The sequence below is a fragment of the Rosa rugosa genome, chromosome 6, assembly GCF_958449725.1.
Source record: "Rosa rugosa chromosome 6, drRosRugo1.1, whole genome shotgun sequence".
Lineage (NCBI taxonomy): Eukaryota > Viridiplantae > Streptophyta > Magnoliopsida > Rosales > Rosaceae > Rosa > Rosa rugosa.
Window position 1 is genome coordinate 17,716,556 of NC_084825.1, and position 26,865 is coordinate 17,743,420.

Consider the following 26,865-nt stretch of genomic DNA (forward strand, 5'->3'; position numbering starts at 1 on the left):
TATATGAGGAGATCATTTCTGCAAATTTCAGCCAAATTGATAATTATTAAGACATTCATAACTGTGATTTATAATTATAAACATGAATGGTTCAGGTTGGAGAGATTTGGTTCGTTCATTGGTTGGTCTACTTCGATATGAATGGTCATCAATTTAGCTTAGCTGAAAATTTGCAGAAATAATCTACATATTAGGATCTAAAAACTGAAAGTCGAGATAATCACAAGTATGTCCCACAAGGGATCTCTTAAAATAAACAAAACAAAAAAAATCCCTTCATGGAATGCCCTTTATATGTATCTATAATAAACGTATTTTCTCATATTCTAGGAAAAAAAAAAAAAAATGAAAGGATTTAGAAACGACAAGTCACCGACTTCTGGCATCGATGTCCTTAAATGTGGATACGGTTCATTTAACAGTGAAATGACGGTTTTGGGCTTAATTGTTCTTCACATCTGCGACCCTTCCAGGTGCTGAATTCTCCTGTTTTTCTTGACAAAGACTTGAGGGGACTGCTGGTTTGATCTTCGCTATCAGTCAGGAGAAAACAGAGAGAGAGAGTTGGGTTCAATTGATAAAAGGTAACTTGTTTATTGAAATTTTACGGTCTTTTGGGATTATTCGATTAAGGGTTTTGTGGTGGGTTTTCTGTTTCTGGTTCGTTCTTTTCCTCTCTCTCTCTCGCTCAAAACGAATTCACCTCTAATACAATTCTTTAGGAATCTGCTCCCTATATTATCAGTTTTGAACAAAACGAATTCATCTCTGGGTTTGTTTTGGATTGTTGATTTTCATTTGTTCATCTGTCAATTGCTCTGATTTATGTGTATTTCTTCTCTGATTTTCATCTTGCAAAAATATATATATGGGATGGGGTTGAATTTCATATGATAATTTCTTACATTCTCTCTTGAAACATGAATCATTAGTGATCGATAGTTGAATTATCTGTTCTTTTTCCTTTCTTTGCACACAATTCAATAATGAATGACACAAGTTATGCAAGTGTTTTATGTAGCTGCTTTTTTTTTTTTTTTTCCCCACCTCCTCTTCAATTTGTTTTCAGTCAACTTCTTTTCCAGCTATGATGATTCTATATTTATTTTTTTGTTTTCTTAGCTTGCGAATCCAAATTAGTTTAAGGCTGTACCTTTGTCATAGTTAAAACTTCAGGTAGCTATCTATTATTGTGGATAGCACTTGTATTTTGATCAAACCAACTTCGCTTTGTTCTCCCCACCAGACTTCTACACAAAAGTTAGTAAGATCCGTTTGGTTTTTCTGATATTTCGAGAACTTGATTACTATTTTAGTTGTTGTTGCTGTGTTGTGCCTTTTCTCTCTTTCCTTGCTAATATTGGTATTCCCCAGTTAACTGGGATAAGCTCTTTTCCCATTTTCTGTTCCTTTCCGTATGAAGTTTCTAGGCAGTTTCTGTGGCTTTAGATTTGTTTTTTTTTTGTGTTTTTTTCCTTTGTAAGTTCATCTACTGTCTCTTTTTCCTGTAATATAGTTTATTCATGCAGACAGCTGGTGTGCATCCAATATGAATGCCTAAACTTTCATAGATGTGTGTCATTGGAGGAATTTGTTTTTGTCTGCATTGTTTATTTCTTCTTTCATTATGGGGTTTCCTTTTTATGTTGACTGGTGTTGGGTTGTGTACCAAATGTTTCCTTTATGAGGTCATGTTTCTGGGTGTTGAATTGTCTCTTGATCCTTGAATTTGAATTTTCAGTTTAAGCCTTTAGATCATGATAATGGTTCTGTGCATTTAATAGTTTTAAGGAGTTTTATCAGCTTTAATGAAACATAGTTTCAGAGACTATGGGTTTGTTAAAAATATATAGCAGCATTGCCTATTTTCAACTGTTAAAAACCATTCCTTTTCAGTAAACTGCTCTTAATTGCTTCTTTGATTTGCTACTGCGTTTGATTTGTAATCCTATTTTGTATTGACATTCTTATGCCTCAGTTTTTCCTTCAAGCCAATCTAACTGTGTGTTTAATTCCCACAGAATTTTATCATCAAATACTTGCCAAGGCTTTAGCGCATTTCTTTCAATCGAAATTTCTGATCATAACTTGGTCAAAGCTTAGGTAAGCTTCTCTGCTATTTTAATATGATTCCCAATTTTGTGATGATGATATATTCATATACCTAATCATAGTACCCCTCCAAACAATCATCCTCGGTGAATGGCTTCATTTTATGGATATTTAGTTGAAGATAGTGTTTTGAGTTTTAATAAGTTTGCCGAGGATAATGATTCAATCATAGTCTTTGATTCTGCATATGCCATGTATAAGTCAGATGGTAATCCATGCTCAAGAATAAAAAAAATAAAAAAAAAATAAAAAAAAAAAAGGTTAGGTTATGTCATGTTTCGGGGATAAGGTGTACGGGGCAACCCAATGTAATTGAGGTGTTTTGTTCTTATTTTGATTTTTTTTTTTAAATAACTTTACGAAGAGAAACTGCATGTCTGATTGGTTTTTGGTCTGAGGCAAGTTGGTATGTTTACCAATTCTTGAGCAATTCTATTTACCAATTAGTTGATTAGGTATATATATGATTATATACACTCATACACACAAGGTTCGATCATATATTTTATAAGTAGGTTCTTAAAGTTGTATAGGTCTTATACATGATTGCAAGGACTTATTGTGATGCCAGAGGACCAGCATCAGTAATGTGCTGGGGAGATCTAGGAAACTTGCATAAACCAAAGAGCAACATTTTTTAATCAAATGTAGCAATTTCCCTTGCTACTTTTGCTACCAAAAGTGACAAGCTTTTCCAGAATATTCATCCTACTGGTTTAGACAAAGCAACCAAAACAAATGTATTTGCTTGAGAGAAGAAAAGTTCTTCCAGTTATGTAATTGTATAGTTGCTATATGCTATATCATTGTATATTGGAATTCAAAATAAGGTGCTGTCTGTGATAAGATGATGGTCATTTGCTTATATCTCATTGTACTGTACATTTAGAATATGCTCACTTGCATCGATGGTTATTAGATTGTTTTGTTTTTGGCTTGCATAAGAACATGGAGGTGAGCATTATAATTATGAAACTGAGTTTCGGAATTTCTGAAAGATTTATGCTCGGATGGGTGAATTTGTAAAATAATTATGAAACTGAGGACTTCATTATATTTCTGTTAGTTGTTCAGTTAGAAAGAAAGCCATGGATAATTGAAAATAAGCTGTTTTGTCACAAAAAGAATTCCTTTTTCTTTTTCTTTCTTCAGCATCAGTCTCTATGCACAACTATATATTGAAGACCTCTGTCATGGAAATATGTCAAAAAAAGAAGCAATTAGGCTTTCAAATATATTTCTGCTCACCTCATTAGAGATGCCAGTTTCAAGAATAAGTCTGAAACAAATTCAGTGATTGAGGTAATTGATCAATAGTTGTAATTATTTACTTTTTTGGTTTTCCATTCAAACGTACCTTCTTTCTCTTATGTCAGTTATGTGTAGATCTCCCTTGCAGCTCTATTTTCAAGTTGAGCGGGAACTGGTGATTTAGTCCACCAGATTGAAACATTGATAAGGGATTTTAGAAGAAATTGTAGAGGAACAATTTTCAATTAGCAAAGATGATTTACTGAGACTGGAAGTTTTACTTCTATATACTGACTAGCTAAAAAATTTGGATTTTATAATATATATTCTGATGTATATGTCTTACCATTTTGTAAATATTCTTCTTTTTCTTCAAGCAGTGAACAACTAAATATGATACACGAGTTGGGATTCCCTTTTTTATTTATTTAAAAAAGAATAATTGTATGCATATACCCTTAGCTCTGTGCCATACATTAGTTTTCTACATGCTTTTTGTTATCATTATGACCAGTCTCTTGATCTTGACAAATGAATGCATTCAGTTTATTGCCATGCTTCAACTGGATGAATGAACTCATCAACAAGCCTTACATACAAAGTTGTTAACAGCAACAAATCCTGCAGCAATGCGCGCGGGTGTCATTTCTAGTTTACTATATACTAAACGTGAGTGCACTGTTCCTGACTTTTCATAAAGGACCGAAAGGACATTTTTGTCCTTACTTTATCCCTTTTTACGCCTCTGCCATTGGTGTCTGAAGCTATGTCGGTTTTGGCGCTGTGTCTTTACTCTTTAGGCAATAGAAGACGGGATACGGTTTAGAAAAAAAGGAGAAGAAGAGCGATTGGTCTTGGTTTTGAAGTTTTTCTTGCTGAGTTTTTTGGTTTGATTAAGGTATGTAGAAATTTTCCTTTGGTTTCTGGTTAGATTAACCTTTGTGGTTTGGCCATTTTCTTCTGTGCTTTTTGTTAGCTGGGGTTTTAGTCGTTGTTGGTCTTGAATTGTTATGGGTTTTTACGTTTTAGGGCTTTTGTTTATCTTTGGATTTGGGATTTTGGTGATTGATTGGAAAGGTTTCAAGGTTTCTGATGTTTGGTAATTTGACAATTTTCATTAGATGGTGGCTTGCTTGATTTCATAGATATATTTTGTCATGTTCTGTTCAATCAGATTGGTTGGTAACTTGGTATTGATTGGTTTGTTTCTGATAGGTTTTCGATTCGACCGAGAGCACCTGTTACTCCTTCTTCAATCTTTGATCCTCCAAAATTTCTATTTGTTTTAGAATTGAACTATATGTTTGTATGAAATCATTCTGTATTTGATGTTTGATTCTGGGTTCAAATGGATTATAAAATAAGGTTGAATTATTTGGGATCCTTCTTTTCTTCTGGCTTCAATTGATATGATCACTTTTCTTAAAAAGATTGTGGGAACTGATCATCGGCAAATCACATGGCAGAGCTAATAGTTTTATTTTTATTTTTTTGCTTCTATGGTTATCGTCCTCAGAACCATAGTTAGCGGATGATTCTGATTAAGTGGGGATTAGTAACAAAAGGGTGTGCCATTGACCCTATATATTCTAGGTAAAAATGGGTAGCAAAGGATAAAAAAACAAAAACAAAAAAATCGTGAAACTCCTTTTGGTAGGGAGGTTAATTTAGTTTTCTGTCACAAACACACATTTTGGTAAATCCAGCAAAACAACTAAAGCATTAACAGTAATTTCTTGTCTCAAAAAGGGGATGTCAATCAGTTTAAACAGTATTACTGAAAATTGGTAGAGCCAACGTAGTTATCCATTCAGTCATCATATGTGAATATAATTTGTAGTGATCAATTGATAGAAAATTGAAATTTGATTGTCAGATTTTATTTTAAACTCCTCATGGAACAATTTCTCCTTTACAGGAATTTTGTGACTGAAGATAATCGTGCTAAACCAACCAGGTGAGGGATTTTGTGCTATGATTGAGATAATCGTGTCTATTTTTCCTTTTAATCTCTTCAATTTGATTGTTTTGTGCTTGGTCTTTCTTTTCCTATATTAAGATTATGAGGTGTTCTGTTTTCACGAATGAGTTTTTAACATTGTATTTCTAAATCCATATATTACTGATTGTTCTATTCAGCATTCCATCTTTTAATGGATGATTATAGACTTTAGTTTCAAAGAGTTTAATCAGTTCTACTCTTCATGGATAAGCAGCTGTTATTCCTTCTGTTTTTCCTATAGAATAGAAACTAATGAGTTTATTTGTTTGGATAATAATAATAATTGTGCTAGCAGACTCTAAAGGAAAAACTAAATGATAAAAGAAATTAATAACTTTCTGAGTTAGTTTGTCGACTTGATTGTTACCCTATTCGAAATCAGACGTGCACAGCTTATGGCCATCTTTGTAGCATCATGGAAATGCTTTGTCTCCTATTTGGCTTTCAGTCTTTCACTATTCTGTTTGTAATGGGGGTTTTGGCGTTATGCTTTACTACATCAGCCACAAATATAGAATAAAATTATACAGGGTTTAGAATCTTGGGTTTTCAAAGTTACTACAACCAAGATTATACACAATTTCAACACTTTTCATAGTTAACTACTGTTTTTTTTTTTGGATATAAATTTCAGTCATGAGGACATAAATGATATTCAGATTTGGTTCGACATAGATATGACTCGGACTTTGATTCAGTTGGCTTCCCTTATTTTGTTTTCCAATTTGGACTTTTTCAAAGCAATACTCAATTATCTGAAATGGTTGGGACAACAGGATAGTTAATTAGTTAAAGATAGGTTCATGAAATGGGGTTAAAGGGTGTATGTCGAAAGAACGATAAAGATATAGCTGTACTAAATTATACTGTACTAAGAAAAGATTGATTAAAGACCTTGGAAATTACTTTCAATTTTCTTTTGTAATTCTGCTTGCTTATATTTGCTACTAGCATAGTTGCTGCTATAACTGATGCATGTGTAGAAACCACAATACATCAAAAAATCTATAGCTCCTCCAAAGTTGATATTTCTTATGCTGGTGTTGCTGAGGTTCAACCAATTAACTGCCTTCTGTTCTAAGCTAATTCTCATCGCTTTTCTGCTCATGTGCACTATTTCCTTGCTAACTTGAAGAGTCTTAGTGTACTGTTACAAAGCATCATTAGTGTTTTTTTTGTCTATAATGTTATTTTTGTACAATTAGTAATAAAATTCTTCAATAAGTGTTTCGTTTTATAAAGTGGAAATCCTTCTTTTAATTTGTAAAACTTTTCTCCTACCTTTACTTGGTTTCTGATTCATGTTTTTCCTTATATTGCTTTTGCAGCAAAAGTCTGAGGATCTGAAAAGCAAGGGTTGTCGATTTCTAGGTATGGTTTTTATAGGTATGGATTGGTTGCCAAGACCATTTGCTATTTTCTGTATTGTTAATGGCTCCCAAAAACCAATGTTTCCTCAACATTCCAAGTTTGATTTTCATGATTCTTTCTGGCTTTTTCATCACAGAGTATAAATATTTTGTGTCTTTTGCTTCTCAGTTACATTTTTTTTTTTCTTTTAAGAAAATTCTATGGGTAATAGCAGGGAAACATTGTAATGATTATGTACTCTTTGAATGAATCTTCAAGTTCTCCTAAGTATTGTGTAAGCCCCCTTTAGGATCGTTGTGTTTTACTAAAGCAAAATCAGAAATAGAGGAACTGAAAACAGAAACAACACCGCAGATTTTAGAGTGGTTCAGCCAAAACTTTAGCCTACGTCCACTTCGTGATCTCTCTTGAGAGATTCACTAGCACTATGAAGAATTTAGGTGTTTACAAGTACTTATTGCAGATCCCTCAAACCCCTCAGACTAGTTCTTATCTCTCTATCACCTTGACTCTCAGTTTTCTGCACTCTCTGTCTTCTTTTTCCAGAAAACTGACTGCAGCTCCTATTTATAGGGCATAGAGGCTGCTGATACAACATGAGATTAGGATTCCTAACCCTAATAGATTAAGCTTTTTAATACAAATCCTAATAGAACTTGAAAGACTAACTTTTCTAGAACTTATAGAAAAGCTGCGCGCAAACCTCTTTCCTTTCTAGACTTGGATTTGAATTCTGCATCCTAATTTTCAGATTGTATCAATGAGCCAAAAACACAACACTAAGCTGTTCATCTAAAACAAAAGATGAATTAGATCATGTCCTATCTTTGAGATCTTTTCAAAGTTTCCAATATCAATAGCAGCTACCAACAAATAGGCTATCTTAGTTTATATTCTCTGTCCTTCTAAGATTAGTTCTATACTAACAATTAAAGGGGATCAACAAGAGGGACTAGGAAAAGGCACTATGTAGTAAATGGAAACCTTCAATTTAGAGACAGACCTGCCTAAACTTTTAAGTACGATTCGTGGTTGCAATTTACATCCCGCAGCAAAGCGCGGCACCGCTGCTAGTGTATATAATATACATATTTTCTCATCTTCTAGAAAAAAAAAATGAAAGGATTTAGAAACGACGAGTCACCGACTTCTGGCATCGATGTCCTTAAAAGCGCAAATTCATCCTCCTTCCCTCTTTTAATCGATCTTTTGTGTCTCGTTGGCTTTTCGTTTCATGCAACAGTGATCGTTCTTGACTTGAAACAAGTCGAAGAGTGGAATCTATTTTAGTTTTCTTCACAACGACCACTGAAGATTGCTTCAGCCATGGCTGTTTCAGGTACTCTTTCCTTTTTCTCCTCTTGATTCTCAATTCAAATCTTAGCGAACAACATCTTCTTCTAAACTCTAAGCTTAAAAACTGCTCTTCTTTTTTTGAACAATTGGTTGCTTAATCCGGTACGCCACAATTGGCTGTTTGAATTCTTTAATTGCCTATGGTTTAATTGTATGGTTGTTTTGTATAACAACAATATTTACAGCTCTCTGAGACTGTTTTGGCAGATGAGGAGAAAGATTATGAGGAGGAGGATGAGGAGGAGGAGCAGGCCGGTAGGGGTGGCCGACTTCTCGGATTTATGTTTGGCAATGTCAATGACTCGGGACATCTTGATGTCGATTATCTTGACGAGGTTACCTTAACTTTCCCCTTTTCATCTTAATTCTTGTGCTCACACAACTATTCATACCAACATGTTTGTTTTCTTTCGGAACGAAAAGGCCTCGGGCAATAAATTTGTCAGCAATCAGTCAAAGTAGTTATTGACTTCAGTTTTGTAATGTAATTTACATGCTAAAATCACAATTATGTTTTTCAGGATGCGAAGGAACATCTTGCTGCACTTGCCGACAAGTTGGATCCTTCTTTTACAGATATAGATGTATGTTCTTTCCTATTTTTCTTGCTTCTTATTGTATGTAATGATATCTGCACCTATATTCCTTGGCGCTCTCATTTCTTTAGCTGTGCTTTCTCTCTATCGCTCTTTTTTGTTTCCTGACAATTTTTTTTGTTTAATTTGTAGTTGTCAGTAAAATCACAGAGAAAATCAGCTGATGCTGTCGAACAAGGTAATGTTGTAAGCCGGGAAAGTGATCTCATGCAATTTTGTGGTGTTTCTTCGTACTCCCTCCCTTCTCCCTCGGTTGAACTTAGTTCATATTTATTTCCTTATCTTTATATAAGAACATTTTTGAAGTTGTGGCTATCAAGTAATATCACTTCAAGAACAAAGCCATCTTGTAATGCACTATGATGCTTCAGGTGAATGGTACTAGGTATCTAACAATTTCCAACATAGCCATACCTAATATATGAGAGATTGCGAGTTAATGTAAGAGTATAGTTCGGTGGAAATGACTTCCCTTGGTTGTGTCACTAGAGATTACGGCGGTACAATTCGGTTGTGTCACATGCCCATATGATACCTGTGTGACTTTATTTTACTTTCTGAGTTGCACTCATAGCATGCTTACGTACGTACCTGGACCAAGAAAAAATTGGGTCAAAAAGGCATTACATATGAAATTGATTTGAGGGGTTCTCATTAGATTTGTCACTAGCTTTTTGGAATCTGGAGTTAGGGTGATTGCTGTTTGGACGCTTAGGTTCAGAATCATATGACCTATTACTAAAATATCCGTTGTCCCGATCCTTATATCATCTCCAAATGCCAAAAATTGGATTACAAATAATTGGTATCTGATGTATGCCTTTGTATCATTTTATGAAAAGGCAGGCAGGCATGCTGTTGCAAGTTCAACAATGTGGATAGTAAGATAGTCTCTGTATATAAGAATATTCAATTACAAATGTCGTTTCACTCATTAAACTCAGAAAAGAAAATTTGGACGAAGGAAAATGATCAACAAAACGAACAGAAAGGCTGCTTGGAGATAATAATATTTACAGGTTGAAATTCTCTGGGGAAATTAAATACTACTGATGGAAGATCAATTACTGATATCATCTAATTGGTTTATGATCATAGCTACCCCGTCTCTGTCTCTCTAAGTTTTCTTTCCTAATAGATAATTATTCACTAGGGCTGGAGGATAATTTGATTCATCATTGGGAAGGACCATTTGTTAAATATAATGCATATTGACCTTTCTATTTTGTTCTTTTCCTGTGTGAAAATCTTTCCTTATTTGCTTGTTTGGGGGTTTGGGAAAGGCTGTCCAACCCTTCCCTTGAAGCAGTAAGAAATAAAGATTTAGTTTTGTGAATATTGTCATTTCAAATGTTCTGACTCTGCTTTCGTATGTTTTATTATATCAGATTATGATGAGAAGGCTGAAAATGCAGTTAATTATTTTGATATTGATGAGGAATTTGAGGGACCAGAGATTCAAGCTGCTACTGAGGAGGACCATCTCTTGCCCAAAAAGGAATATCTTTCTGCAGAAGTTTCATGGGCCAAATTACGTGAAGCAGGAGATGAGGAGGAGGAAAATTATGATGAGGAAAGTTATCAGGAAGAGGAACATGAGGTGGTTGAAAATGATGTTGATGTTCAGTCTATCTCTGTCTCTGGTATGTATGCATTAAATACAGTTTTCTGCTAGTTGTTCATTTCCATTACGTATTTATATCAATCTGTCACTTGATCACATATAGGTTTAAAATTTTAATGATTATTTATGGCATGGAAGAAATGTCTAAAGTGTAGTCTATAGCTAAAATAGGTTATGAAATGCAATAAAAATTTTAGGCGGAAAGTATGTGAATGTCTTATAAGCTGCTAGGTATTCCAAGAACACGAGTAATGAAAATTATAGTTGTTAGTACTGATGTCGTGGTACAAAATGGTACATGCCTTTCAGGATTTTGTATATATTATTATTTTTTTCGTTTATATTATATCGAAATAATAGTGTCCACTACTAGGTGCAATTTCCATTCAAATGAGAAGTGTACGGAAAATGTGAGAATCTTATAAACAATCTAGGCATATGTATTTTATGCACTTGTTAATGCTAACTCTTTCTTGTAGAAATGCGTTTGCAGTTGTTTGCTCTTTTAAACAATCTACTGTACATTACAGAGCCTATATGTGTATAAAGGAGATTAATATGGATTATAATCCTGTTTCTCCCTGGTTTATTTTATTGATTTTTTTTTGGGATCGTTTTCTGCTCTGATATTTGATGTACTTTTGCATTACATGCTCAGGTGATGAGGGTATGCATATTGCAGCGGATCATAAAGGACAAACATCTGAGGAGAATGGTTGTGAAATTGGTTCGTTAGATTCTGAAAATTTGGTTGATCATGCAGAACAGCTTCAGGTCAGATTCTGATTATATCTGGAAGATGCACATCTTTTCATGTATTTGGTACTTATTTCATCAGAAACATATTCGTTAAAATATACAAGGTGGTAGTGTGCACTGGACATTACATCTACTGAGTTCTATAACCACACTCAGTTACACTTGGGATTATACCAACTATATTAAAAGATGCAGCATTTTCACGGTACAGTGAAACTAAGAAACAACTGCATTCTAAGCTGAAAATTCTTGCAAAATAAACCGTTGCCATGTCTTTCCATAGACTTTGGCTTGAGCCTAAAATTTGTATGGAATCCCAACCATTTGCGCGTATACTTCTGATGGTAGAATACCATTAAGAAACGTTTTCCTGAGTAATGTCTCTATCCTCTCCACCCAAGTCAACCTAACAACCTAAAACTGATGCCTTACAGAAGATTTTACCGAAGCCTGAAAATATAAGATTTGTGCAAATGGGATTTGGAGAGTATCTGTATTAGCCTGCTAGGTTGACTTTGGTGTTACCCTCTTCATATAACACCTAAATTTTATACAGTTTATGTGTGAAGAAAAGTTAAGGGGTCGTTTGGTACACTGGACTATGTTGGACCTTCCTATTTCCCTGAACTGTCCCAGACTCGCCTAGACTAGCTTAGACTGGCTTAGGCTGAACTAAGTGCCTAAATTGTGTTTTATATTTGACAGTGCGGGGACTAAGAAGGTGGATGAAATTGAGTTGTTCTTTCTTTTGTTTTTCTCAAAATAAAAATTGTGGTTTCTTCTCATAGTCAATACTCAAAACGAAGATATATCCTATTTGTTGGATTATGTTTTTTGTGATTTAATCCATAAGATCTGTTTTTTGTGCTTTTGGACAAGTTGGGGACACTATTGTGGAAATGATAATATAGTCATGCAATGACATTGCACTAGCTTTGGTACTGTTGGGTTTTGCTATTCTTTTGTTCTAATTTCTTTAAGATGCTATAGTAAATGTAGTCGGAGATGTTGGGCACATGAGTGTGATTATTTTCTTTGTATGAGGTATATGCATTCCTGATCATGTTACTGACAGTGCCTGTCACTTTTCTGTAACTTTTCATTGAGGTTTACATCTCTCTCTCTCTCTCTGTCATGATCCTATAGGACATACTTTCAGACAGAAGTTCCACACCATTGCCCGTTCTATGCATAGAAGACGGATTGGTGATCTTACGGTTCTCAGAAATCTTTGGCATTCATGTACCCTTAAAGAAGGCTGAAAAAAGAGACCATAGGTACTCTGTTGCTAAAGGTATTCTTTAATGTTGCTCGACTCCATGAATTAATTCATGTGAAAAATTACATCTTTTGATGGCCGCAAACTCCTCTGTCGAAGGAATGCTTTCATTAAATTTTTTTATACATCTTCTTTTCTTTTCTGGGAGACTTTCTGTAGCATTTTTCTTTGGCTTCTGTTTTTTCTAGAGCTCATAGTTTTCCTTTTTCCTTTAAAAGGATCTTTTTTTTTAGTCTGAACAACAGGGCATCTGTTCTGCTATTGTTTTCTTCCGATAATTTTAGTGTTTAATAAATGGATATCCTTCCAGATAGGTATGAATCGATGGATATCTCTGATATTGTTGAAGACGATGAAGAGGCATTCCTAAAAGGAACTGGTGACGGAGTTCCATCTTTAAAACAGGCAGGTGCAGTGAAACATGCTATCTCAGAATTCAATAACGATGACTTCAACATTGCAAAATTTGACTTTGTAAAAGAGGATGCCCCTGTGGATTTGTGGGATGGGCCAGGAAAGAGCATGTGCCTCGTCGCAGAACCGATGAAAGAGGATAGCATTGTGGATCCTTCTTTGGAAACAAAATCACCTTTGTGTTCTACATTTTACCCTCTTGATCAGCAGGACTGGGAAGAGGAAATTCTTTGGGGAAACTCTCCTGTAACGAGTAACAAGTCTGTTGAAAGTTGTGAAATTTCCGGACCTTATGAAGCTTCAATTAATAGTGAAACCGAACCTGATACTGGGTCACAAAAGATTCAGACACACTCCCAAAAAGAACTTGATGAGAAGGATCCTGGTCTTACGCTACACAGCTACTCTACTCTGTTGGAGCCTTTTGGCTCAAGAAATCTGTCAGGACCGCCATGTCCCAGTTTATCAGAAAGCAGATACCATCCCCAACTTTTAAGGCTAGAATCTCGATATGAAGTGGATGACCATGCGGATGGTAGAGTGGAGAATTCTGGTGAGAAGCTTCATAAGGGACATGCTGTGAGGCATTTCAGCAAACTTAGCTCAAAAAACAGAGACATACTGGAAGGATCTTGGTTAGATCAAATAATTTGGGACCCAGATATACCCATTAATAAGCCAAAGCTTATCCTTGATCTTGAAGATGAGCAAATGCTTTTTGAGATTTTGGATAACAAAGACTCTGAACATCTTAAGCTTCATTCAGGGGCCATGATTGTGACTCGCCCTTTAAAGTCAAGCAATGGGGACTCTTTGGAGCTGCCAAATCATGGAGGTCAATTTGGTTGGCGATATGTTGCTAATGACAAACACTATTCAAACAGGAAAACTTCTCAGCAACTAAAATCAAATTCTAAAAAACGCACTGCTCAAGGCATAAAGATTTATCACTCACAACCTGCACTGATGCTACAGACGATGAAGTTGAAGTTGAGCAAGTAAGATGGATGCTATTTTTTTATATTGCTGCGTGCTTAGTTGATTTATCATGCTTTATTCGGTTAGATGTTGTATTGTTGACTTCTTTACGCTTCTTAATTTCAATTTTCAAGAAGTAACAATATTTTAAAACGATTAACTGAAACCTAATGTTTTAATATGTATACTCCATGAGAAGATTTTAGTATATTAAGTGCCAATTTAATGGATTAAGAGATCTGAAGTAGATATGTATATTAAGCTTATCTCTAACAAAATAGAATTATCATAATCGATAACAAAGGCGCCTTACATCTCCTTTTTGAACTCCTAGTTTAGTGAGATTTTGTTTTGTTTTGATAGAGTGCCTTACATTATCGGGTTATGGCCTCTCAGTAATCTGTAGATTGTAGGAAAAGATTGGTTCAAAGGTTGGTCACCACCCAGGAACTTATTGACCAACAGAAAATAGTGGCTCTGTGTGTATTGTAAATATTGCCCATCTATGCTGGCACTTGTTATCACACATACAGATGCTGCTTGGCTCGAGCATCTTGCACACCAAGAAGTGGGTATTTATCGTTTTCAATGGCCTAAATTCATTGTAGATTTTAAAGCAGGAGAAAAGTCCTTGGCATAGATGCTTTTGTTGCTCAAGTGTAATTAAGCCAAGTGCCTTCTAAAATTTATTTAGTTACAAAAGCGTAGCAATTTCTTAGAATTGGCATTTAGGTCGCGTTAGTTTTATTTTATGCATGGGTATTCAGTTCATCATGACAATTTTAGTTTTAATTTGTGCTGTGAATCTGCCATCCAATGCCACCCACATCCTACTCTTAGACTAATTCTTACATGCTGTTTTTTTTCTTTTTTGCCCCCTTTGCAGCAAGGATCTTGCTAATTTTCATCGACCAAAAGCTTTGTGGTATCCCCATGATATTCAAATAGCTGTAAAAGAACAAGGGAAGCTGTCCACTCAAGGACCAATGAGAATTATTATAAAGAGCTTGGGTGGCAAAGGCAGTAAGGTTCATGTAGGTGCTGAGGAAACTGTTTCTTGTGTTAAAGCAAAAGCTTCAAAAAAGCTAGGTTGTAACCTCTCTTTTCGATATGTTTATTCCATTCATATTAGTTTTATGTTTTAGAAATAGATGCGTAGTTTTAATGCGCATAGTTGCAGTATATATTTTTGAGAAGTATAAAAGCTCACTCACTACAATTGTTTTTGTAGACTTTAAGCCATCCGAAACAGTGAAGATGTTTTACTTAGGGAGGGAACTTGAAGATGATAAAACACTTGCTGCTCAAAATGTTCAACCAAACTCTTTGGTTCATCTTGTTCGTACAAAAATATGTTTGTTGCCAAGGGCACAAAAGCTTCCTGGTGAGAATAAATCTTTGCGGCCTCCTGGAGCATTTAAGAAGAAATCTGACCTTTCAGTGAAAGATGGACATGTCTTTCTGGTTGAGTAAGCCACTGCACCCTCGCTCTCTGTATGAGATTGTTACTTCCTTATCCTTCAACCAATGCTATTAATTTTTGACAATAAGAGGTTCTGGCTGACGTTTATCTTTGGATCTTGCCATTAAATTCTTTTATTTAAAAGGCCGGTCTGAATATTTTCGGAACGTCTTTCATTGCACCATTATGGGGAGTTTTGAGAAAAACCCTCCCCCGCTTCCTGTTTGGTGGTGAAAACCTTTTTTCAATGTTGGACTGTAGACATAGTTGCTACCTTTTGCAGCACCTCTATTGAGTTGGAGGTTATATATGAAGGAGCATTTGAATGCGAGTTTGGCATACTTAAACAGTCAGAATGGAAAAAAAAATATAACCAAAAAGAAAATCAAACAAAAAGCCTTGTGGAAGCCGCAACGCTGGATAACGAGTAGATTCACTGATAGAGTGATAGGAAGAAGAAAGCATTATGAAAGACCCCACATTTGACATATGGAGTTGTCTGTTGTGAGGCTGAAGTCCTCGTAGGAATGTTTTGAAGGTTCTCCTTTGTTGTTTCTTGAAACTGTAACTCTTTTGTAGTCTTATCTGTTTTCTCTTAGGGGCACCTACAATGGGTCCTTGTAAACTGCTTCGCTATATGAAAACACTAATATTATTGAAGATATTTTGAAGCAACCTGTCATTTGAATTTACTTTCTATGTAATTAGAATAAGATTTTAATCATAATTTCTAGTGCCAAGTATCTCAACCTTTTGCTTTGGGTTGTGTCAATGCGTATTCTGCTCACTAAATACAAACTCTCATTAGTTATTTTGAGAAGCACTATTTTGAGAAGCACTTTTTATTTTATTTTTCCCAGCAAAGGGCTTCTTGCATAAAAACTATCAGAATATATTTGTTTAATGCTTTTACCGTTGATGCCTAGCTAGAATGTTTTCAAATGTAGAGAGAGGTGCCCTTAACAGACTAATTTGATTTATCATTTTTCTAGGTATTGTGAGGAAAGACCTTTACTTTTGAGCAATGTTGGTATGGGGGCAAGATTATGCACTTATTATCACAAATCAGCTCCAGATGATCAAACTGGTTCGTTGTTGCGGAATGAAAACAGCAGCTTGGGACATGTGATTTCGCTAAACCCTGCTGATAAATCACCTTATCTGGGAGATACGAAAGCTGGATGTAGTCAATCATCTCTGGAATCAAACATGTACAGAGCACCTGTATTTTCTCATAAGGTGCCGTCAACTGATTATCTATTAGTTCGCTCTGCAAAGGGAAAGCTTTCAATTAGACGCATAGACAGGCTGACTGTAGTCGGACAGCAGGTGTGTTGTTCAATAACCTCCGCTTCTTACTTCTGCCTTCGATATTTTAATTTTGATTTCCTTCTCTTTTGTTTACAGTTTTTATTTTTCTTCTTTGTTTTTTATTCTGTTCTTTAGTAGGTATGGAAGTTTGTTTGTTGTACCATGCTCTTTAGAATTTTTTTTACCACAGTTAGAAATAGTATTATCTTTCTGCTTGTTGTTTTTCCGTGCTTAGATGATGAATTTGTGGTTCTTACGCAAAAAAAAAAAAAATGGTAAATTTATTAACCTAAAATCACGCTCACTCATGAAGTGACATGGTAAAATGCCAAGTCAGACAACTATTGATAAGAGTCTAGCAAGTACCGTAAGGAATATACTATCAACTATGCCCATTTTGAGTATGTACGAAGTGGAATCTCGGTGTTTTTTTTTTATAAATTTATTTTACTTTTTACAATTATTATTAGGGGCTGTGACCACTTACCCAATTTTTGGCCAAAAATTGCCCACTTACTCCACCAAGAGTTTTTTAACCCCATTTACCCAATCTAACAGTGTTTGACCGTATTGCCCTCATTTTAATTAACAAATTACACTCATATCTCTCTCTCCTCCCCCTCATCGATTTCTCTCTCTCTTTCTCTAACCTCGTCTCAGGCTCTCTCTCTCTCTCTCTCTCTCTGAGCCACCACGCCCACCACTCCACCGTCGATGTCGGCCTCCACCGCCGCCGCTCTGTCCCACCGTCGAACCACCATAGGATGACGCCATCTAACTCCACGATCCCAACCCCTCTGGGCTTCGCCGGTTTTGTTCGTCAGATGTCCGGAAAGCTCTCCACGCCGGAATTGGGTCTGGGCTTCCATTGCAGGTCTCGGACGACGTCAAAACTGTGGTCTATTGGGGGGTAATAGACAGATTATTGCCCCCCACTAATTTGGGGGCAGTAATGTGTCTACTGCCCCCCACTAAACCATTAAAACTTGCACCAGTTAAGTGAAGGGTTCTGACTTCGTATGAAGACATTATTTGGGGACAGTAATGTGTCTACTGCCCCCCACTAAACCATTACAACTTGCACCAGTTTCAAGGATTCACAGTGTATTGCACTTTATCACAACACAAATCAACAAGAGATGATTACTGTCTCCTAAGAAAGACATTATTGGGTGGCACTAATGTGTCTACTGCCCCCCAATAGACTATCAAACATTACACCGCTTCCTATGTTTCACAGATTATAGAAGTTATTCACACTCAAAACAACAGATAATGTCTAAAAACCCACATTATGAGGGTCAATATTCTGTCTACTGCCTCCCACTAGACTGACACAAACCACACAATTTTTTTCATTTATCGACTACTGCAATTTAACACTACATTTACTTTGGAATAGCAGTTTTCAGTCCGTCAATAAATAAAGCAGTCATCATTAGCCCCCAATACAAAGTCTACTGGGGGGCACTAATGTTACAATCTTTATGGTTATGACTGCCCAATAGCAGATAGCAGTTTTCAGTCCATCGTCGATTCCTTCAGAAGGTCAACCCCGGCCTCGCCGAGCTTCTCAGCGACGAGGACCGTCGGCTTGGCGTCGAGCCTGACAGCGGAGAGCACGACGACGAGTTTCGGCGCGGCGATGGAGAGAGCAGGCGTCGTGGGCGACCTGCTGGAGGGGAGAGAGAAATCGGACGTGGAGGGAGGGAGGGAGGGAGGGCGAGAGAGAGAGAGAGAGAGAGAGAGAGAGAGAGAGAGAGAGAGAGAGAGAGAGAGAGAGAGAGAGAGAGAGAGAGAGAGAGAGAGAGAGAGAGAGAGAGAGAGAGAGAGAGAGAGAGAGAGAGAGAGAGAGAGAGAGAGGGGGGCAAAAAAGTCCCAAAAATAAATAAAAAAAAGACAAAAAGAATTAATTGGGTAAAGGGGAAATAATCCCTTAGAGTGTTTTGGGTAAACGGGGTTAAAAAACAGTTAGTGGAGCAAGTTGGCAAATTTTAAGCTAAAATTGGGTAAATGAGCATTTTCCCTTATTATTATTATCCTTGTTATTATTTGCATTATTATAGTATTTTGTTACTTAAGAAGAACCAAAGGATTGATTTTTTATCTTGCAAAATGTAAAATAAAAAAATAGAAAAACCCAAATGCTACGTTGGGTTGATGATGTTCTAGATGCCAGTGAAGGTAGTCATTTAATTATCTTATGGTTAAGAGCACATTAGATACAAAGGGACATGCATAATGGTCATAGCCAGAGTGACAATATATAGTGGCACGCCACTGTGTACCGTTCTTTCTATATCTCCCCCTCTCCCTTTCTCTCTGTCACTATATCTTTGTGTTTGTATACGTTTCTGTGTAGTCATTGTATTTGAAAAGATTTGATCAGAGGATCCTCATATTTGCATGGTCAGAATATCCTTACAATATTATGCAGATTTTGTGATATTTATCAGCCGGTTAATTTTTATTTTTCTTATTTTATTATTTTGTTTTTTGTTTTTTCCTATCAGAGTAGGATAAGGAGTTGCATAGTGTTTATTTCCAAATTGTGCACGGCCAATAACTACCATTCTCAGTAGATCTCGCTGATTAGGAAATCACCTTTCCACAACTATAAGGGGAAATTGAGCAGTCTGATTTAATTGTTGTTTGCAGGAACCTCTCATGGAGGTAATGTCTCCTGGAACCAAGAATCTTCAAAATTACATGATTAGCAGGCTCCTAGTCTACATTTGCCGTGAGTTCCGTGCTGCCGAAAAGCGCCATTTTCTTCCTTGTATCCGTGCAGAAGAGTTACCTTCACAATTTCCTTACCTAACTGATACCTTTATTAAAAAGAAGCTGAAGGAACTTGCGAATTTGCAGGTACTTGTCTATTTGTTAAATTTTTTCATGGCACAAGTTAGTTTGAGAGCTCTAGAGCTGCAAGTCCGTAACTCTATTCTGCTGAACATCATAAATTGATATGTGACAATTCAGAAGGGATCAAATGGAAGATGGATTTGGGTTAAGAAGCGCAATTTCCGGATTTTCTCAGAGGATGAATTACGGAATATGGTGAAGCCAGAAGAGGTTAGTTGTACTTGAAGGCCTTTTGTTTTTTGTTTCTACTAAGCAGTTCATTAATGAAGAGTGGACAAGCTATAACTAAGCGTAGACAGCTACAGCCGAAGAAACCAACCGAAACGAAGATGAACCACATTTAAACCATAGTGTGTCAATTGATGTGGCAGTTAGGAATTAGTTTGCATCAAAGTCTTTTTTAGCAGTATCCAATGTTTAACTGCCACATTATGTGGGTTAAATGTGGTACACTTGGCATTATTCTAGAAACAATGACAATAACAATGTACTTGATAGTTTTGCTGGAACTTCTCCCTTTGTGTTCGATTTGATTTTGGTTAGCTGCACATCATTCTACTCGTGTGTGTTTGTGTGTGTGTGTATATATCACTTTTTTATATTTAAATAGAAATGAGATTACAAATAGAAATAATTCTTTCTATAGGAGAACAAAGGTAAATATTACAACTGAAATCTCAAGCAAGCTGGTACGAGACAGAAAAAGGAGCATCATAGTGATAGATACTATATAGTTTGCTTCCTGTCACCTTTTAGGCTTTGGAATGTCATTTGACTTTAGTTTGAATTAGAACTCTTTCCAACTTATTGAATAAAGAATATTAAAAGGGTATTCTATCAACACCCTCTTCACTTTTCTGTTCCTTCAATTTTACTGCATTATATAACTTGTCGACAATACAGTCCCATTGTTTTATGAAGTTTCCTTGTGTTGAGGGTCTAATGGACAATTTATACATTCAAGCTAGAATGATTTAAATAAAATACAAAAAGGGTGTGTAGATTGTCTTTTACAGGGTGTTAATAATAACTTCCATATTTTACCATATTCACAACTTTAATAGCTGCATGTTTATAAGTAAAGTATAATTCTCTAGTTTGGCTGTAAAATACACACACTGAGAAGAAGTGGACAAATTCATTGGTTTTACGGATTATTTATATGAACAATTAGAAAAATGAATATGAATAAAAGCTTCTTCTTCTTCTTTTTTTTTTTTCCTGTAGATGACAGAAAACTTTGCATTAATTTTGTAATAATTTGGTTTTGAAGACTACAGTTTTTCTTCTATTTTGCTAGAGTAACCAGCTATACTTGAGGGTTATTTCATGATTATAATGGGTTACATGCAATCATCTTGTTTTCTTTAATGCACAAAACTAAATTCAGTTTTAGGCATATACTAATATTTTAACTGTGACATGCAATTTGGATGACTTCCACACCAGTAGTTGTAGAACTTGTTCCAACTTTACTATTTTTTTTTCTTTCGGTTAATGGTATCAATAGAAACAGAGCTATGAACTGAGGAGTTTCATAGTGTTAGTATTTTGTCCATCCTATGACTTGCCATGCATATGTTTATTACACTTTTGTTGTCTTATCTTGAACAATCGACAAATACTTATTTTCTTTTTATCTGGATCCAGTCACGATGTTGGAATCTCTGAATGCATGGCACTATTGATTTGTCATCAAGCCTATTGTTAGTAATGATGAATGAGGGAAATAGTTAATTTGGCTTATCCATGACACTTTAAGTCTGAACACAGCAGTTTAAATAGTATTTATTTGCAAATTCTGATGTTTACATACCCTCTCTTTTTGTTGTTTTCATCATTGGGGTTTAGGTATGTGCCTATGAAAGCATGCAAGCTGGTCTTTATAGGCTCAAGCATTTAGGAATTACTGAAACACATCCTTCAGCCATATCATCTGCAATGAGTCGTCTCCCTGATGAAGCAATTACTCTGGCTGCTGCATCCCACATTGAAAGGGAACTACAGATTACTCCATGGAACTTGAGTAGCAATTTTGTAGCCTGTACACTGGTAAATATATCTCTTGGATATGATAATTTTATATTTATTTTCTTTTCTCCCTTTTTTTTTTTCTTGTTGGATGCGCACTTTTACATATTGTTTCTGTTTGTAAGGTTCAGGGTATATTTTCCCATAGCAATATCTCTGGGATTGCTGAAAATCCTATTAATCATCAGACCCTTTTCTTTTCTTTAATGATCTATTTATATGACTGTTCCCTTTTCAGGGAAAAGAAACTATTGAGCGTTTGGAAATATCTGGTGTGGGTGATCCATCTGGTAGGGGCCTAGGGTTTAGTTATGTTCGTGCTACTCCGAAAGCATCAATGTCAAGCGCTGTTGTGAAGAAAAAATCTGCTGCTGGTCGAGGAGGTTCCACTGTTACCGGAACAGATTCTGATTTACGCAGATTAAGCATGGAAGCTGCACGAGAGGTGAACTCATCTGCCCTAAAATCATACTTTCTGAGTAATGTCTTGTGAATGTTGTTGTTGTTTATTTTATTATTATTATTATTATTATTATTATTTTTTGTGACGGATGAAACAGATCCAACACAATACACATGATGTTACAGTATAGATTGTATGTTAAACATTAAGTTATAAAAGTTGCAATGTCAACCTTCTGTTCATCTTAGTCAGTCAAACATTCCTCTGTTAATAGCGTTTTGTTCTTTATTCTTGTACTAATTATGCATCTCTCATACTCAATCCAAACTCAAGTGCAAATGAATTTGACACCCCAGATCTAAACTCTCATATTTGCATACATATGGTCTTTCACATAAGAGCCTTTCATTTTTTAAACCTTTATTATCTGTACGGAAATTCAAAAACATTCAGAGATTATTTACCCAGCCATTTCTATGAACCAAATAGATGGTTTGGTTAAAAGGGAACATCTCATGACGAATTGTTCACTTGTTTGATGCAATTGTATATCTCTAAATTGATGATTTTTGCAGTCACCATCTGTAAAGACTGGTTTAGTTTGTGAACAGGTCTAATCATTACACCAAACTACCTAATGAAAAGATGGCGACTGAATTTGTATAGGAGTATTTTCCTAGAAGTATGCAAAAGAATTGGATAAACTGAGACATAAAATCCAGGTTCATCAATAACCACCAATTCTAGTTGTCAGTCACCAAAACAAAACTCTGGCCATAAAAGTTTATTGTTAAGAATAGGTTTCATTTTCCGGTAGCTATGAGGTGAGCTTCAGAGGCTTCTCAAAATTTGTCCAGAATCAAGTCTGAATGTATATATACAAAGATGCATGAGGCATGCATATACGAGTTGATGAAACCTACATCTTTGACCTTCTACCTCAGTTCAAAATCATTGATGAAACCTATGGTTGTATATAATTGGATTTCTTTATATAGACAGTCAAACAGGTTAAAATAATAGGTCGCTCCCCTGGCATGCATTGAATATTTCAGAAGCATTTAAAATTATCTTCATTCTGGTACAATAGTATTGTATTGTAGGCTCCTAATGTTCTGCAATATCTACAGTTGTTTTGTTCCCATTTTTTTAATTTTGCTGTACTCTTGTAAACAAAACTGAGCTATTTTTTTCCAGGTTCTTCTTAAATTTGGCGTTTCTGATGAACTGATTGCGAGGCAGACTAGATGGCATCGGATTGCAATGATACGTAAGCTATCAAGTGAGCAAGCTGCATCTGGGGTCAAAGTCGATGCAAATACTATCAGCAAATATGCACGTGGACAGCGTATGTCCTTTCTTCAGCTGCAGCAGCAGAACCGTGAGAAGTGTCAGGAAATTTGGGAACGACAAGTTCAGAGTCTTTCAGCTGTAGATGGTGATGAAAATGAAAGCGATTCTGAAGGAAATAATAGTGACCTAGATTCCTTTGCTGGGGATTTAGAAAACCTGCTTGATGCAGAAGAATGTGAAGAAGGGCTAGGGGGTAAACATGAATCCAACTATGATAAGGCAGATGGTGTTAAAGGGCTTAAAATGAGAAGGCGCCCCTCCTTGGCTCAAGCAGAAGAGGAAAATGAAGATGAAGCAGCCGAAGCAGCTGAATTATGCAGGTTGCTTATGGATGGTAAGTGTACTAAGACATAATTAATCCAAATGTAGTGCTTTTGTTTGGCATTAAGTAGCCACACTGTACGTATGTCCTGCAGAATTGTTGTCTTTAGCACTTGCTGTTGTTCATGTTTATGCTGTGCTAAAAGTTTTCGACTGTGGATATTTTTCTCTCTCTTGGGTAGCCGTACTGTATGTAGGTTGTGTTAAATGGACAATGGCCAAAAACTTGAACTCACAGCAATCCTCTTAATGTGCTATTTGTTTTTTGTTATTCTTTAGATTTTGTGAATGTATCAACAGATACATTGGTCATTGTACTCTGGTAACTTTTTTAGCGGTATCTAATGACATTATATGCTTTATGATATATAGTTGACCAATATAGTTGTTACACAGATGATGAAACTGAGAGGAAGAGAAAAAAGAAAACAAGAGTTGTGGGGGATGAAGCTCATTTGGGTCCAGGCTCCCGAACAGGTTATGGGTTTGAGAATGCAGATAGGGTAAAGCAAATCATTGATGCAGGACAACCTGATGGTTCCTATACTTCAAAAGAGAATCCAATTGGAGACGCGAAAGTGGTAAAAAAGAGACTTTTGGCCGTATTTATTTTTGGTTTATTGCTTTTTTAGTTCAGCTCTTTTGTTCAATTTGCAAAAAGCACAGTATGTCCAGTGATGAGGATATTTTTTCTTCTTTTAATTGCAATTAATGTACTTAATTTGATTGCAGATGGAAAATCTTCTTAAAAGAAACAAGACTGGAAAACTCAAAGGAATAAAACAGAATGATGCTGCGCCTTTGGGTCTAACGAACAAAAAACTGAAAATATCAGGAGATGGGGTCAACAAGGCAAGCATATCCCTTAACTGCTGGTTTCTTAGCTTCTTATTTTTCCCTTTCTTTTCCAATATTGTTTGCTGTACGTTTTTGTAATTGAAGACAAGTTTTTCTTTTCTTTTTTGTGGTCAGAGAAAGTTTTGTTATTGATTTGTGTTACATGGATGTTCTATGTGGTAAGTTCCCGTCATTGGCATCACATGTTTTTGAGATGAGTCTTTGAGACATATCTATTATGCTCGAGTTGATTTTTTTTTTTTTTTTTTTTAAGAGGGGTGGGGTTGAAATATGTTAAGAACCCGTAATGAAGTGGAATTTATATTCTACCACTTATTTTTCTAAATTTCTTATGTAATCGCTTAACCTTTTTTTATTTTAAATAATTGTTAATTCAACATGCTCTTTGAATTCAGGTGTTTAAGGAGAAGAAATCAGCAAGAGACAGTTTTGTCTGTGGAGCATGTGGTCAGGTACATAACTCAAATCAGAATTTGGTAATAATCTGTAAATAAGGTAAAATAGTCATTTATCTTTTGATTGGCCAGCTTGGACACATGAGGACAAACAAGAACTGCCCCAAGTATGGAGAAGATCACGAAACACACCTGGAAGCTCCAGATCTGGAGAAAGCATCTGGGAAGTCCACTACCCTGAATTCATCTAATCAGTCTCAGCAGAAAACTACTGCAAAGAAGCTGAATAAAAGTGCAGCTAAAATTGCCAGGGTTGAAGCTTCTGAAGTTGAAACCCCAAAGGTTCTCCCAGTGATATTCAAATATGGGTCAACAGAAAAGGTTCCTGATAAACAGGCTCCTGGAGAGACTGAGAGTTCTGAGCGGCCGGCCATATCTGATCCTGAAACTGGGAAGTCTACTCTTAAGGTTAATAAAATAATAATTTCCAAGGCAAAAAAACCTGAAAATGTACCAGTTGAACCACATAAACCCCCTATTGTTATACGGCCTCCGACCGATATAGTTAGGAGTCATGTTGAACCACAGAAGCCAACCATTGTTATACGACCACCAGCAAATACAGACAGAGATCTGGTGGAATCTCAAAAGCCCTCTACTGGTAAACAGTCATCAGTGGAAGCACATAGAGAGCAACAGCATAAGAAAATCATAATTAAGCGTCCCAAAGAAGTTATTGATCTAGATCAAGTCAGTCAGGATGGGAGCACTCGTGATGAGCACAGGAAAACTAAAAGAATTGTTGAATTGACAAGTTCTGGAAAGCACAGGAAGCAGGATAACACAAATTTTGCAAAGGAAGCAGCAAAAAAGAAATCTAGAGATGATAGGAGATTGTGGGAGGAGCAGGAACAACGAAGAAATGACGAGAGATTGAGAGAAGAGAGGGTCAGAAGGCTTTATGAAGAGGAAATGAGGATGATAGAGGAGAAAGAAAGAGTAGTGGAGCTCAGGCGATATGAAGCAGCCATCAGACAAGAGAGGGAGGAAGAAGAACGTCAGAAAGCAAGGAACAAGAAGACGAAGAAACGGCCTGCGATAAGAGAGGACTATTTAGAGGACTCACAGACAAGAAGGTTTGATAATAGAATGCCAGAGAGAGATCGAGGCACCAAAAGGAGGCCAGTTGTTGAGTTGGGAAGGTATGGTGGAGAATCTGCCCTAAGTACAAAGCGTCGTAGAGGAGGAGAGGTAGGTTTCTATTGATATCTGCAATATTAGTAACTGCAATTTCTACAGAATCTGTAGTAGCATGCCCATGGTTGCCAAAGTAACTCTTATAGATCAATTAAAAAATTGTAAGAACTGTTTGCTTAATTTCTGTACAGGTTGGTTTGGCAAACATCTTGGAGCATATTGTAGAAACCCTCAAAGATCGAATTGAAGTTTCGTATCTTTTTCTTAAACCTGTGTCCAAAAAGGAAGCTCCAGATTACCTGAACTTTGTAGAGCGCCCCATGGATCTATCAACAATTCGGGAGAAGGTAAGGAAAATGGAGTACAAGAGCCGGGAGCAATTCAGGCATGACGTTGCTCAGATCACCATCAATGCCCACTTATATAATGACGGTCGTAATCCAGGTATCCCACCCCTTGCAGATCAACTTTTAGAGATCTGTGACTATATGCTGATTGAGAATGATGAAAGCTTGACTGAAGCTGAAGCAGGCATTGAATCTGTAGATAACTAAATATCTTTTTCCATTAGTACTATTGTTTTTTTTTTTTTTTTGTTGGGGGCGGGGGGTGCTTTTGAACTGTGGAAGCTTCTTGGTCGATTCTGCTCTGATCAAGAAGACGGCTTGATATTATCTTGCTATGTAGCATCAATGCAGGAAATATTTTGTAACCGATTTAAGTGGTTTCAAAGTTGCATCAGTTATACAGTGCAGATCTACGTCTTTGCTTCATCAGACAACCTTGGTTGGCCTTGCGAAGAACTATTTTGTTGTTATCAAGTAAAAAAAGAAAAAGTTGGAGAAGTAGGATATTAATCTTATGGAAAACCACTCAACATTGTGTTCTGTTAGTTACTTCTTGCAGGGTTCCTCTATATTCAATTCA

The 26,865-nt window shown here is 36.2% G+C and overlaps 1 protein-coding gene across 10 annotated transcripts; it reads left to right on the forward strand.

The window, feature by feature from the left end:
* Nucleotides 1-429: 429 nt before the first annotated feature.
* LOC133715162 (transcription initiation factor TFIID subunit 1) lies at nt 430-26,825 on the forward strand. 10 transcript variants are annotated; one of them, XM_062141545.1, is made up of 28 exons: nt 430-584; nt 2,022-2,103; nt 3,265-3,414; nt 3,909-4,032; nt 4,164-4,261; nt 5,282-5,320; nt 6,694-6,736; nt 7,980-8,075; nt 8,300-8,427; nt 8,614-8,676; nt 8,821-8,866; nt 10,077-10,331; nt 10,971-11,086; nt 12,218-12,365; nt 12,661-13,762; nt 14,629-14,831; nt 14,974-15,211; nt 16,197-16,533; nt 19,174-19,383; nt 19,498-19,590; nt 21,232-21,432; nt 21,650-21,856; nt 23,012-23,501; nt 23,885-24,069; nt 24,221-24,340; nt 24,742-24,798; nt 24,874-25,992; nt 26,130-26,825. In XM_062141545.1, the coding sequence occupies exons 8-28, from the start codon at nt 8,063-8,065 to the stop codon at nt 26,490-26,492; spliced, it is 5,694 nt and encodes a 1,897-aa protein (XP_061997529.1). In that variant the 5' UTR covers nt 430-584; nt 2,022-2,103; nt 3,265-3,414; nt 3,909-4,032; nt 4,164-4,261; nt 5,282-5,320; nt 6,694-6,736; nt 7,980-8,062; the 3' UTR covers nt 26,493-26,825. The 10 variants fall into 10 exon arrangements, with proteins under 10 accessions (XP_061997529.1, XP_061997526.1, XP_061997528.1 ...); XM_062141542.1 differs by lacking the exon at nt 3,265-3,414 and having other exon boundaries at nt 6,694-6,751; XM_062141544.1 differs by lacking the exon at nt 3,265-3,414.
* Nucleotides 26,826-26,865: the final 40 nt, after the last annotated feature.